This window comes from Nycticebus coucang, chromosome 22, assembly GCF_027406575.1.
Source record: "Nycticebus coucang isolate mNycCou1 chromosome 22, mNycCou1.pri, whole genome shotgun sequence".
Lineage (NCBI taxonomy): Eukaryota > Metazoa > Chordata > Mammalia > Primates > Lorisidae > Nycticebus > Nycticebus coucang.
The window spans coordinates 17,939,884-17,952,499 of record NC_069801.1 but is presented as its reverse complement, the minus strand read 5'-3'; the positions used below and the strand labels follow the sequence as shown (position 1 = coordinate 17,952,499).

Here is a 12,616-nt window from a genome sequence, read left to right as displayed (position 1 = left end):
GGACTTTGTTATTAGGATGACAACTCTTATTTTCATAAAAGGCACACCAAATATTCTATTTTAAAATACCTACAGCAGTGGGAGGATGAGGGAGAATTGCTCGAGCTCAGGAGTTCGAGACTCGCCTGAGCGACAGTGAGACCCTGACTCATGAAAAAAATGAAGAAACCCAGCCGGCCCACCCCCCCCCAAAAAAAAGCAAAGAAATAAAAAATCAAACAAAAAAATACCTATGGCAAACCAATTAGAGAGCCTTTTAACAGCAATGAAGAGGTGGCCCAAGGACAATTTAATTCAGTCACAAATGAGTAAATTATTAAACTGAAATAACATGTGCTCAAAATCTAAATCTAAAATTGAAAACAGCCAAGTGCTGTGTCTAATGGTCAGAAAAATGATGGATTCTAAATGTCAGCGTCAGTGGAAAATCACTACAGGCAAAAAATTCCATTTTCACACCAAAGGGAAGCAAACTCATATTAGTTAATTATTTCTCATAACAAAACACAAAAACTAAATTAACCCTTTTTGAGCACCAAGTGGTACCTGGTACTAGTTTAAGTATTTTCTAAGTATTAAATCATTTAATCCTATGGGGGATGTTACTCTATCACTGCTTCCGTGATAGAGTAGGAAACTCAGATCAATAAATCATTCAACATAGTTAATAAAGAGCAGGGCTGGGAATTGAATGCCATTTGCCTTAAAGACTGCCCTCTTATCTACACACTGCCTCTCAAAAACCCTATAGATTCTTCTCATTTTTAAAGAAACCTGAGTCTGAACAGTTAAGCTGAAATTTAGTCTCAAATATCAAACCAAAGCCTGTGTTTCCTTTACTAAGTATCAGTGCTGACAGAACAGATTCAGAACCGCTGAATTGAGGGGAGCATCCGAGAACATGGGAGCTCTGCATCCTACCTTTAATCAAGGGTCTAAATTCAACCCCCATCTCCAAACACATCCTCCCCTCTACAATCAGTTTAAATGGGGCTACTGCACCATAGCATGGGTCAACAAGGGTTGTTAGGTAATGCTATGAAGCTAAAACTTGGATCTGCCAGGAAACACCTCATCCAATCAGAGGATGGCAGGGTTGTTACCAACTACTCCCATCGCAGCTTTAAGAGGCTTGAGGTCCAAGGACTTGAATATGGCCAGGCTCCTTTCACAGAACACACAATAGTAATGCACATTTCACAGAAAACATTTTTATTGGCCTTTTGGATAGAAACGGGAATTTATTTGCCAGGAAGGATGATCCCATCATACTGAAAAGAGAAGAGATTTTATTTTTTCAGAAGAGGCGGCAACAACAAAGATTGTAGCAATGACTAACACTTGAGAATTTAAATCTCATACATGAGCTTAGAGCTCTGAATCCCATATCCTTTCTGGACTAAACAGGAAGTTGCTGGTTTTAACAACTGAGCTCAACTCCACAATAATCTGAGAAAAGGGGACTCTCTTTTAAAGTCCTAGTTCTGGATGTTCTTTAGTTCTCATATACCAAAACACAAAAACTAAACCCTTTTTGAGCATGGTGGTACCTAGTACTACTTTAAGGATTTTGTAAGTATACTTTATTTACAATTTATTGTAAGTTGCCCAATTATTTTATCTTTAAAGAAACTACCCATCAAATAATACTGCATTTTGCATGCCCAAACCCCAACTCCATTCACCAACACCACTTCATTTGAGATCAATCAACGTTACCTTCTGCTGGAACCAGCGCATGGCCTCCTCTTTGCTGATTCTGTGTTTGGCCCCAATGCAGCCTGTTCTGCGCTTCTTGTCTGCAATGCTGAAACCTGGCCTACCCAGCACCTGTCCCAGGAATAATCAACAGTCACCTACCCAGCTCAGAGTTAAGAGCAGATGGACAGAGATTGATTTTCAAGTCAACCAGCAGCCCATGGAATCTGAAGCAAAATCCATGATCTCAGCTTCTGACAGATCTGTCATCAGCATTCCAGAAAACACATGGCCATACTACAGATTTCCTTTGAGGCTGCAACTTTCTTTCGTTTTTTTTTTTTTTTTTTGAGATAGTCTTTGTCACCCTTGGTAGAGTGCGGTGCTGTCATAGCTGACAGCAACCTCAGACTCCTGGGCTCAAGTGATTCTCTTGCCACAGCCTCCTGAGTAGCTGAGACTACAGGTGCTGCCAGTGTCCGGCAATTTTTCTTAGAGGCGGGGTTTTGCTCTGGCTCGGTCTGGTCTCAAGCTTGTGAGCTCAGGCAATCCACTGGCCTTGGCCTCCCAGAGTGTTAGGATTACAGCTATGAGGCATGAACCACTGCGCAGAACTCTGGAGCTGGAACTTTTAATACCTTCCCTCCTCCCTCCCAATGGTGCTCAGGATCCTCTTCTATTACTCGCTAATCTCCAAAGCACTTTTTTTTTTTTTTTTTTGTAGAGACAGAGTCTCACTGTACCACCCTCGGGTAGAGTGCCCTGGCATCACACGGCTCACAGCCACCTCTAACTCTTGGGCTTACGCAATTCTCTTGCCTCAGCCTCCGGAGTAGCTGGGACTACAGGCGCCTGCCACAACGCCCGGCTATTTTTTTTTTGGTTGCAGTTTGGCCGGGGCCGGGTTTGAACCCACCACGCTCGGCATATGGCGCCAGCGCCCTACTCACTGAGCCACAGGCGCCGCCCTCCAAAGCACTTTTGTTTTTAAAATTAACATTTAAAGGGGTGGTGGCTCATATCTGTAATCCTGACACTCTGGGAAGCCGAGGCAGGTAGATTGCCTGAGCTCACAGGTTCAAGACCGGCCTGAGCAAGAGTGAGACCTCGTCTCTAAAAATAGACAGGCTTTGTAGCAGTTGCCTGTAGTCCCGGCTACTCCGGAGGCTGAGGCAAGAGAATCACTTGAGCCCAGGAGTTTGGGGTTGCTGTGAGCTATGATGCCATAGCACTCCACCATGGGCAACAAAATCAGACTCCTGCCTCAAAAAAAGAAAAAAAAAAATTGACATTAAAAATGTATTGCGGGGCGGCGTCTGTGGCTCAAGGAGTAGGGCGCTGGCCCCATATACCAGAGGTGGGAGGTTCAAACCCAGCCCCAGCCAAAAACTGCAAAAAATATAAATAAGTAAATAAAAAAGAATCAAAATGTATTGCCAGGCCAGGCATGGTGGCTCATGCCTGTAATCCTAGTACTCTGGGAGGCCAAGGTGGGTGGATTGCTTGAGCTCAGGAGTTCAAGATCAGCCTGAGCAAGTCTCTACTAAAAACAGAAAAACTAGCTAAGCATCATGGCGGGCGCCTGTAGTCCCAGCCACTCAGGAGGTTGAGTTTGCTGTGGGCTCTAATGATGCCATGGTAGAGTGCAACAGAGTGACACTGTCTCAAAAAAAAAAAAAAAAAAAAAAAATTCTATTGCAACATGTACATTATAGAAAACTGAAAACAGGTAAATACATGCACGCACACTCCCCTCCCCAAACTCCCTGTGAGCATCCAATTCTTTCTATAGTCTGGATATTCAAATTTAATGAGGGTGCCACCATTTTTCAGGTTCTATACTAGTCAAGATTTCTGGTTTTGGCTATTTGACTTTATGGTTGGACCAAAATAATGTAGTAACACAAACCATCATTTCTACGTTAAAAATCCCCATCCTGAGCAAACTACTGCACCACCCAAACCTGTTTCTACGTCCTCTGGCTGGATGTCACACTCCTAGGGTCTAAGGCAGCAGTTCTCAACCTGTGGGTCGCGGACCATTTTTTTTTTTTTTTAATTTTTGTAGAGGCAAGAGTCTCACTTTATTGCCCTTGGTAGAGTGCCATGGCGTCACAGAGCTCACAGCAACCTCCAACTCCAGGGCTTAGGTGATTCTCTTGCCTCAGCCTCCCGAGTAGCTGGGACTATAGGCGCCTGCCACAACACCCGGCTATTTTTTTGTTGCAGTTTGGCCGGGGCTGGGCTTGAACCCACTACCCTCGGTATATGGGGCCAGCACCCTACCCTGTGGCATGGGAAGGTTGAGAACCACAGGCGTAAGAAAAGGAGAGGTGGAAAAAGAGCAGCCTCAGTGTAGCCAACTCATAGGCCAAAAGGAAGATTAGTACTACCTCTCCCAAAATTTTCAAATCACTGGCTGGCTGAACAGTTTTCTTCATCCACCTTTAAGCCACACTGGTGCTTTACAATACTGGATCGTTAGCTCACAACAACAGGGTCTTGCCCATCTTGCTCAGTGCTGTACCCCTACCCCTACCACATACAAAGCGCATTTTCCCAAGGGGATAAACACACAGGCAGACAATACTCAAACCTTCAATCCAACATTTGAACATCAAGATAGCACATACGGAATAAAGGAAAAGTCCCCTCTCCTTATAGACCACGGATGGTTAAAGATTATATCCATACCACATAGAAGTCCAGGCCGTAGATACCAATGCTTGGGTCATATTTGATACCCAGATCGATGTGCTCCTGGATCCCAAAGCCAAAGTTTCCAGTATCTGAGAAGTTATTTTTTCTTAATTCATACTCTCGCACCTGAGGAGAAAAATGCAGCAGTAAATTCCTTGTAATCGTTAATCCTTCCCAAAATAACTAGCTCAACCAGCAATATCCAATATCCCAGAGCAAAAGCACAAAAATGTGGCTGGGCTTTGCTTTCCTCAGTACACCAAAATCACACCCCAACTATGCATTTCAAGGAATTTTTCCAACTTCTAAAGGGCAGAGAAAAAAACAAAGAAAGCAGAGGCATCAAAATGACTCCCAGCATCTTTTAAAGTGCTTAAGAAAACAGTAGAACATTTTATTGCCTAGTTGACAACACTGCTTGAATGCTGGTTGTTCTATCCCTTTGACACTACACAGTTTTCTAATATGTGTTAATGCTAGTGAAAAAATGCCCAGATGCCTAATGCCAAAGGTTCGACTTGATGTATATACCCAAAAACCCATACATTTGTGCTTTTTTTTTTTTTTTACAGTGCTTGAAGTAGAACAGCCCATCCTCTGCAAGTCCATCTATGTTATTCCTTAGGCATTCTACCTTTGCTCAAAATGTTCAAAGATGGTGATTTGTTTCATGGTTTTTGTATTTGAGTCTAATGCACGTTCTAACATGATAGAGGCAATGCATTATCGTGTAGCCACGGTTTTCTGGAGAAGTTGATCATTTTAGGAATTGTATTTCAGATCTTAAATAAAATTTGTTTCTAAATTTCAAAAAAAAAAAAAATATTGTTTAATCCTGCTGAGTGCAGAAAAAGCCCTTTAGAAGCTTAAATAAATACATACCAAGGCACCAATAACCCCACGAAGGAATCAGCCTCACCTTCAGACCTTTCTCCAGGATTTCCTCTGCCTTAGCCCCTCTGACTGTGCAGTGGACTGCAATCTTCTCATTTCTCCTGATGCCAAAGGATCTGACAGTGTATCTAGCTGCGAGCAGGGGGGTAACAAGGAGTCAGGAGTTGTCATACTCTCACTGTACTCACCTCTAACCCAGAATACCATCTCCACCACTCAAAGAGACATTAGTACCCACTCACACCCAAAGTGGTCATGTACTAACCAGTGTCACCTATGCTGATTAGTAAATTTCATTTACAGCAAACTTTCCATTTTCCAGTCATCACCCCATATTTCAGCAATTAAGACTCAGTGCCTAAGTCTAAAGAAGGGCAACCTCAGAACCAGAACAGACCAAAGAGGCCACTAGTAAGATTATTGCCGTGTTCCAAAGAAAACAAGACATTATTGATAATAGCTAACATTTGCTGAAACGTTATTCATCCTGCTATCCCTATTTTACAGGTTAGGTTCTGAGAGGTTAATTAACTCGGCAAGATCATAACTGGAAACTTTTAAAAGAGACCTGAACCCAAGGACTTGCATATTTAACTATCCTAAAGGAATGCAACTTATACTAACTTTGCATATACCAACTCACTTTATCATCCACCATCTTACAAAGCAAGTATTATTATTCCCTTCATGAAAATAAGGAGGCTGAGCGCAGAGCCAAACCCAGGCTCCCTCCTCCAACTCCTGGGCTCAAGTGATTCTCCAGCCTTAGCCTCCCAAGTAGCTGGGACTACAGGCGCCCACCACAACGCCCTGCTATTTTTTGTCACAGCCGTCATTGTTGTTTGGCAGGCCCAGGCGGGATTTGAACCCACCAGCTCAGGTGTATGTGGCTGGCGCCTTAGCCACTTGAGCCACAGGCACTGAACCCAGGCTCCCTGTTCCTAATACAGTTTGTAACCACTAGTTCTAATGCCTTTTACTACACTCCCCAACATTTCAACTGTACCTCACATCTTAGTTGAAAAAATCTTTAGTTGGGCTAGTCTTAAAATCTGCTCACATAAAATCTGGTACTCCAAACCCACATTCCAATCTCAAAAGGTTAGCTCATGAGTTTAAAGGGATACCATCTGTCACTAAAGAGACTTGACAGCAGGGGAATGAAGAAACAACCAGGCAAAGAAGGGCCATTCCTACCACTACTCACCTTTGGAAAACACAGGGGTCTGGCCTGTGAGCTGCTCCAACACCTTGGCTGCCCGGGTCAGTCTGTCTCCACTTTCCCCCACACAGATGTTGAGGCAGAGCTTGCGGATACGAAGTTCCCGCATGGGGTTCTCTTTTTCACCTTGATCCTGCTCCAACAAGAAAACACAGCAGCTAACACACTCTAGACCCCGTCACAGCTGAGACCCCAAGATTTTTGCCACTTTCAATATCCAGGGCATGGTCATTTCCGCTCATTTCAAATCGTAAAGAGAGCCCTAAGAGTCTGTAATTTGTCGCCCTAAGAATCTATTAAGTTGTCACTGGGTTTGTCTGGGAAGCATCAAGGATTAAGTCAGCTCGGGTTCTCCTCCTCCACTCACGGAACGTGTGAAGAAACTCAGAGCAAGTACTGAGTGTTAAAGTTACAGACATTGAGGATGCATCCCCAGGGGCTCAATGTAACGAAGTAACGAAGTAACGAAGAGCGCTCCCATTGTAAGTCCGACTAAGGGGCAAGGAAAAGAACTGAACTGCTGAGGGACCAGGACACACGTGGTTATGCGACATCCTGGAAGCTGCCTGCGAATTGGCCCCTTCCTTTGAAGAGGAGGAACCGGCTGAGGTTCCCTGGCACCCGGCAGCCCTCATGCCCCCGGGCCAGAAAAAGGCCCGGAACCTGTGTCCCTAAATTTTCCGTTTGCTCCGTGTGCGGTCGCTATAGGCCACGTCTCTCAACCCTCTGAGCAGTTGAACCGAGCCCGCTCCTAGGAGAACGGGAGGGGAGTGATAGGGTCCAGCCCCACGCCCTCGACCTCCATAGATCTGCCAAGTTTCGGTCTGGCTGGCATCACAGGCTCCGTCCTCCTCGGGCCGCGGGCGAGGTAGCCACCGCGCGCTCAGCAGGCCATGGATGGCGACAGATGAAGAAAGAAAATCTACGGCTCAGCCACTCACCGCCATGATGAGAAACAGGAAGAGAAAGTGGAACTTCCGCCCCAGGGCCTTATGGGTCAGGAGGCGGGCTCTTTCTCCAGACTCAACAGCGAGATGCGAGAGAAAGAGAGGCGCGTCTGGCCCGGCGGTGCAGCGCTGGCTTCCTCCTTGTGGATAGTGCCCGCAACTGCAGGCAACACGACTCACTACCCGCACTAGGGTTTTCTGAGTTTCCAGAAACTCAGTTTCTGACAGTTCGTTGAACTGGCATTTCTGTATTCTCCTCCCCATTGACATCTCCCTCTTCCTACACAATCTCAGGATCCTGCTGGTTCTCGAGTGATGAGACTTCCCAAACGACATTAAATTAATTATGCAAGTTATCATGCAAATTTATTCCCTAACAATGTAAACAAATAGAATTTACACAAATCCAACCGAGTGGTGGCTGAAGAGTGCTGAGCTGTGAAGATGGGTAGATGTGATCTTGTCTTGACCAGCTAATAGCTAATGAACTTGAGCAAGTTACTACAAGTTGAGTATCCTTAATCTGAAAAGCTTGGGACCAGAAGTGTTTTGTATTTCAAATTTTGGAATATTTCCAAATACATAATGAGATGTCTTGGTGATGGGAAGCAAATCTAAACACAAAACTCGTTTAGGTTTCCTATACACCTTACACACGTGGCTTGAAGGTAATTTTATACAATATTGCTAATAATTTTGTGCATGAAACAAAGTCTGTGTACATTGAACCACAGCAAAGATGTCACTATCTCAGCCACCCACGTGGACAATCTTAATTGTTTAGCAATGTCATCATTCTTGACTCTAAATTTATACGCTACCATTAAGCAATTATTTTCTTACACTTATTCACACATAAGTACTTAATATTAAAACATATGACATTCTATTAATACAATGAAAAAATGTGTTCAGGGTAATTAAGCAGCATAGTAGCATTACCAGACTACCTGCATCACCTGCTAACCAACATCAACAACTAACAATAGGGGGCTTTCAGTCTCCACCTACAATATTGTGTTTTTTCTATTTGTTTGTTTGTTTTTGGGACAGTCTCACTCTGCAGCCTGGGTAGAGTGCTGTAGCATCATAGCTCACAGCAACCTCAAACTCTTGGGCTCAAGAGGTCCTCCTGCCTGGGCCTCCCAAGTAGCTGGGACTACAGGTGCCTGCCATAACACCTTGCTATTTTTAGTAGAGACAGGCTCTATAACTCCTGAGCTCAAACAGTCCACCCACATCAGCCTCCCAGAGTGCTAGGATTTTAGTTGTGAACTACTGCATCTGACTTTCTGTTTGTTTTTTGAGATGGAGTCTCATTCTGTTACCCTGAGTAAAGCACAGTGGCATCATCATAGCTCAAACTCCTGGGCTCAAGGGATTCTCCTGCTTCAGTTTCCCAAGTAGCTGGACCTATAGGTCTATACCATGATGCTCAGCCAATTTTTCTATTTTTAGTAGAGATAGGATCTGGCTCTTGCTCAGGGTGGTCTTCAACTCCTGAGCTGAAGCAATTCTTCCTTGGCCTCCCAAAGTGCTAGGATTACAGGTGTGAGCCACTACACCCAGCTGAAATGAGAATTCTCTGAAATGAGAATTCAGCTGGAGGATGATCAAAACAGTTGTCAAGGGATAACAATCTTGCACTCATCATCCTGTCCAGCTTCCCTACAGTGACCATGAACCACTAGTACAAAATATTTCTGAAACCAATCAGAAAATATATTTCTGTTGATCTATGCCTTTTTGTTAGCATAATAATGGACTGGCGAGAAATTCATTCCTTGAGCATAATAATGGACTGGCAAGAAATTCATTCCTTGAAAACGGTGAAGACACAAACTTTTGCCTATCACTGCAAATTTAGACTTACGCCTGCCTGCTACATTAGCACATCTCAGCCTAGTTACTCTGTCCTTGGCATGTTCAATTCCTGCAGGGGCTGTGGCATCAGCTGTAATTTGGGGCGGGGGGCAATAATGCTAAAACAGCAATGCTTTGTCAGCATTATAGACTTGTTATGGGGTCAGATTTTCATCACCAATGACGTTGGAAAACTCATCAGTGAATTTCTCTTCTGCCTTAATATCAGCAGATGCTTATTACTTTATCACACCAAAAGTCTTTACAAATTTAATGCCTTTTCTTAAATTTCTGCAATCAGGGCTCTGCGCATGTAGCTCAGCAGTTAGGGTGCCAGCCACATGCACTGGGGCTGGTGGGTTCGAACCCAGCCCAGGCCTGCTAAACAATGACAACAACAACAAAAAAAATAGCCAGGTGTTATGGCGGGCACCTGTAGTCCCAGCTACTTGGCAGGCTGAGGCAAGAGAATCACCTAAACCCAAAAGTTGGAGGTTACTGTGAGCTGTGATGCCACAGCACTCTACCGAGGGTGACATCATAAGACTTTGTCTCAATAAAAGAATTTTTTTTCAGCAATCAGCCTGATGGATATTGACAGTTCCTTTCACTTTTCAGTTCATAGTGATAAATACTGTTTTGTGATTGGCAGTCCATTAAGAGACATGTGCTCCCTGTTATGCTGATGAATCCACTCTCTCAATATGAAACTGAGATCTTCATTTTTAGCTTTATGCATTTTCTGTTTTTCATCAACTTCTGTTCATCACTTAAAGCACAGACCTTCAACACTTTATCCTTCTGTTTTTCAGGTCCTATATGGTGGCTGCTCCAACACCATATTCTTCTGTAAGATGTTCACATGCTGCTGTCCACTTTCTCCAACGGCCTGACTTTCTGTGCTATCAACATAAATGCTTCCTCTTTTTTCGTATCACTGTTACCCATAGAGTTATCTACAGGTCTTTTTGACATTTTCAACAATATCTTAACATCCGAGCAGAGAATAAGCAAAAACACTCAGTGAATAATGCACATATGTCTTGGCCTCACGTGGGGTGTCCTGGGGAGCCTGTCGTTGGTGCATCTGGCCTGCACACATGCCATTTTATTACCATTTGTAGGTATGTTTAGGCAAAATCTCATCATGAGTGAAAAAGATATATCACAGCCGAAGGGGGATCAGAGGGTCTTTTTTTCCCTCAGGGATGCCAAATAAACTGTGTGTGCCTGTGTTTTGACTGTGACCTGTCACATGAGGTCAAGTGTGGAATTTTCCACGTGTGGCTTCATGTCAGTGCTCAAAAAATTTGATTTTGGAACATTTGAGATTTGGGATTTCTAGGCCAAGTGTGGTGGCTCACGCCTGTTGTAATCCTAGCAACCTGGAGGCTGAGGAGGGTGGATAGCTTGAGCTCACGAATTGAAGACCAGCCTGAACAAAAATGAGACCCCCATCACTACGAAAAATTGAAAAACTGAGGCAAGAGGATTACTTGAGCCCAAGAGTTGGAGGTTGCTGTGAGCTATTATGGCACAGCACTCTACTGGGGGCAACAGCCTGAGACTCTGTCTCAAAAAAAAAAAAGATGGGTGGTGCCTGTGGCTCAAGGAGTAGGGCACCAGCCCCATATACTGGAGGTGGTGGGTTCAAACCCAGCCCCAGACAAAAACTGAAAAAAAAAAAAAAAGATATGGGATTTCTAGATTAGGGATGCTCAACCTATAATTAGAACTATTTCAGCCTCAGTTTTCTTCATCTGTAAAATGGGTAACTATATTTCACAATGTTGTAAAAGTTAAACAAGGTAAATTATATTAAGCACATGGTAAGCCTAAAATAAACTGTTCCTCTTGTTATTAAAATAAACATTCCATATCCAAGCAACATCCCCAAAAGCAGGGGTCCTCGAACTACGGCCCGCGGGCCACATGAGGTGGTGTGATTGTATTTGTTCCCATTTTGTTTTTTTACTTCAAAATAAGATGTGTGCAGTGTGCATAGGAATTTGTTCATAGTTTTTCTTTTAAACTATAGTCCAGCCCTCCAATGGCCTGAGGGACAGTGAACTGGCCCCCTGTTTAAAAAGTTTGAGGACCCCTGCAAAAAGCATTAGAAATGGTATATAATCAAGAAAGGTCATCCTGTAGGAACACAGGCTACAGAATAGCCTGAGGAAAAAAAAACTTTAACAACCCTAGACAGTGATAGGTCCTCCAGGTTTACACTGAGTCCTCAGCAGCAGGACTAAGAATGGGGGATTAGGATGCACATTCCAGGCTGTAGCTGGCCTTGAATTAGCCAGTTTCTTTAACAGGAATAAACAGAAAAAAGGAGAACCATACTTGACTTTGGTAGAGAAGAAACCAAGCCTCTTCTGCTACCATAACTCCATTTTCTAATTCCCATAAGGGAGGTAGAAGCCCCAGCTCTTCTTGTCTCATCCAGAGGGACAAGAGAGCACTCCTGGGAAGTGGGGCTAATGGAGGCAAAAGGAAAAGGCCCCTACTGTGACCCTCCTCCACCGGTACCCACTGGCCAGCTCAGAGATGCTTCAAAACCTGGATAAAGAGACAACTGAATGCAACACATGGTCCTGGATTTTCTTTTGCTATAAAGCATGTTATTGGCACAATTGACAAAATCGTACTAAGGTCTCTAGGTTTCAGAAATGTATGTTAATGAGGTCCAGAGAAGAGAAGGATTTGTTAACATCCAGCAAGTTAAGTAAGCATCGGGAATAAGAATAAAAACAAGGCTCAAATACCCTGATACTCATTCCAAAAACGAAGACTAATATTTGTAAAGACTCAGGCATTCCCTAGTGGAGGTACCCTAAAGAATGTGCTTCAGGGTCTTAAGGCTGTTCTTCATGGCTTAGCACCCTAGAACGGTGGTTATGGTGCCAGCCACATGCACCAAGGCTGGCAGTTCGAACCCAGCCCAGGCCTGCTAACCAACAACAAAAATAGCTAGGTGTTGTGGTGGGCGCCTGTAGTCCAGCTACTTGAGAGGTTAAGGCCAAGAGTTTGAGGGTGCTGTGAGCTGTGAAGCCACAGCACTCTACTGAGGGCGACATAGTGAGACTCTGTCTCAAAAAAAAAGAAGACTGTTCTCTAGGAAGCCAACTTGTAAGCAAGGGCAGCCTTGCTGAGCACAAGACCTTCCCGGGGATGGCTTTCAGCATGCCAAGGCCTCCTATACATGCCTTTTAAGGAGATATAATCCTTGCTCATCTAAAAATCCTGGCCAAAGCTCAGAGACACTATCTTTGCCCTCAAAGACCTGTCA

The 12,616-nt window shown here is 44.0% G+C and overlaps 1 protein-coding gene across 2 annotated transcripts; it reads right to left on the bottom strand.

The window, feature by feature from the left end:
* Window positions 1–1,195: 1,195 nt before the first annotated feature.
* On the bottom strand, window positions 1,196–7,541 carry RPL11 (ribosomal protein L11). 2 transcript variants are annotated; one of them, XM_053577024.1, is made up of 6 exons: window positions 7,456–7,541; window positions 6,500–6,647; window positions 5,318–5,424; window positions 4,393–4,524; window positions 1,720–1,830; window positions 1,196–1,271 (listed from the first exon to the last, which is right to left on the bottom strand). In XM_053577024.1, the coding sequence occupies exons 1-6, from the start codon at window positions 7,459–7,461 to the stop codon at window positions 1,242–1,244; spliced, it is 534 nt and encodes a 177-aa protein (XP_053432999.1). In that variant the 5' UTR covers window positions 7,462–7,541; the 3' UTR covers window positions 1,196–1,241. The 2 variants fall into 2 exon arrangements, with proteins under 2 accessions (XP_053432999.1, XP_053432998.1); XM_053577023.1 differs by lacking the exon at window positions 7,456–7,541 and adding an exon at window positions 7,314–7,449.
* Window positions 7,542–12,616: the final 5,075 nt, after the last annotated feature.

What these genes read in the sequence shown, in the direction of transcription:
- RPL11 (XM_053577023.1), bottom strand. Translation starts at nt 7,349, where the DNA reads ATGCCAGCCAGACCGAAACTTGGCAGATCTATGGAG. An exon ending in TCCTGGAGAAAGGTCTGAAG is followed by an intron (nt 4,525 to 5,317) that starts GTGAGGCTGATT and finishes TTTTCTCCTCAG; the next exon opens with GTGCGAGAGTATGAATTAAG. An exon ending in ACGGCCTGGACTTCTATGTG is followed by an intron (nt 1,831 to 4,392) that starts GTATGGATATAA and finishes TTCCTGGGACAG; the next exon opens with GTGCTGGGTAGGCCAGGTTT.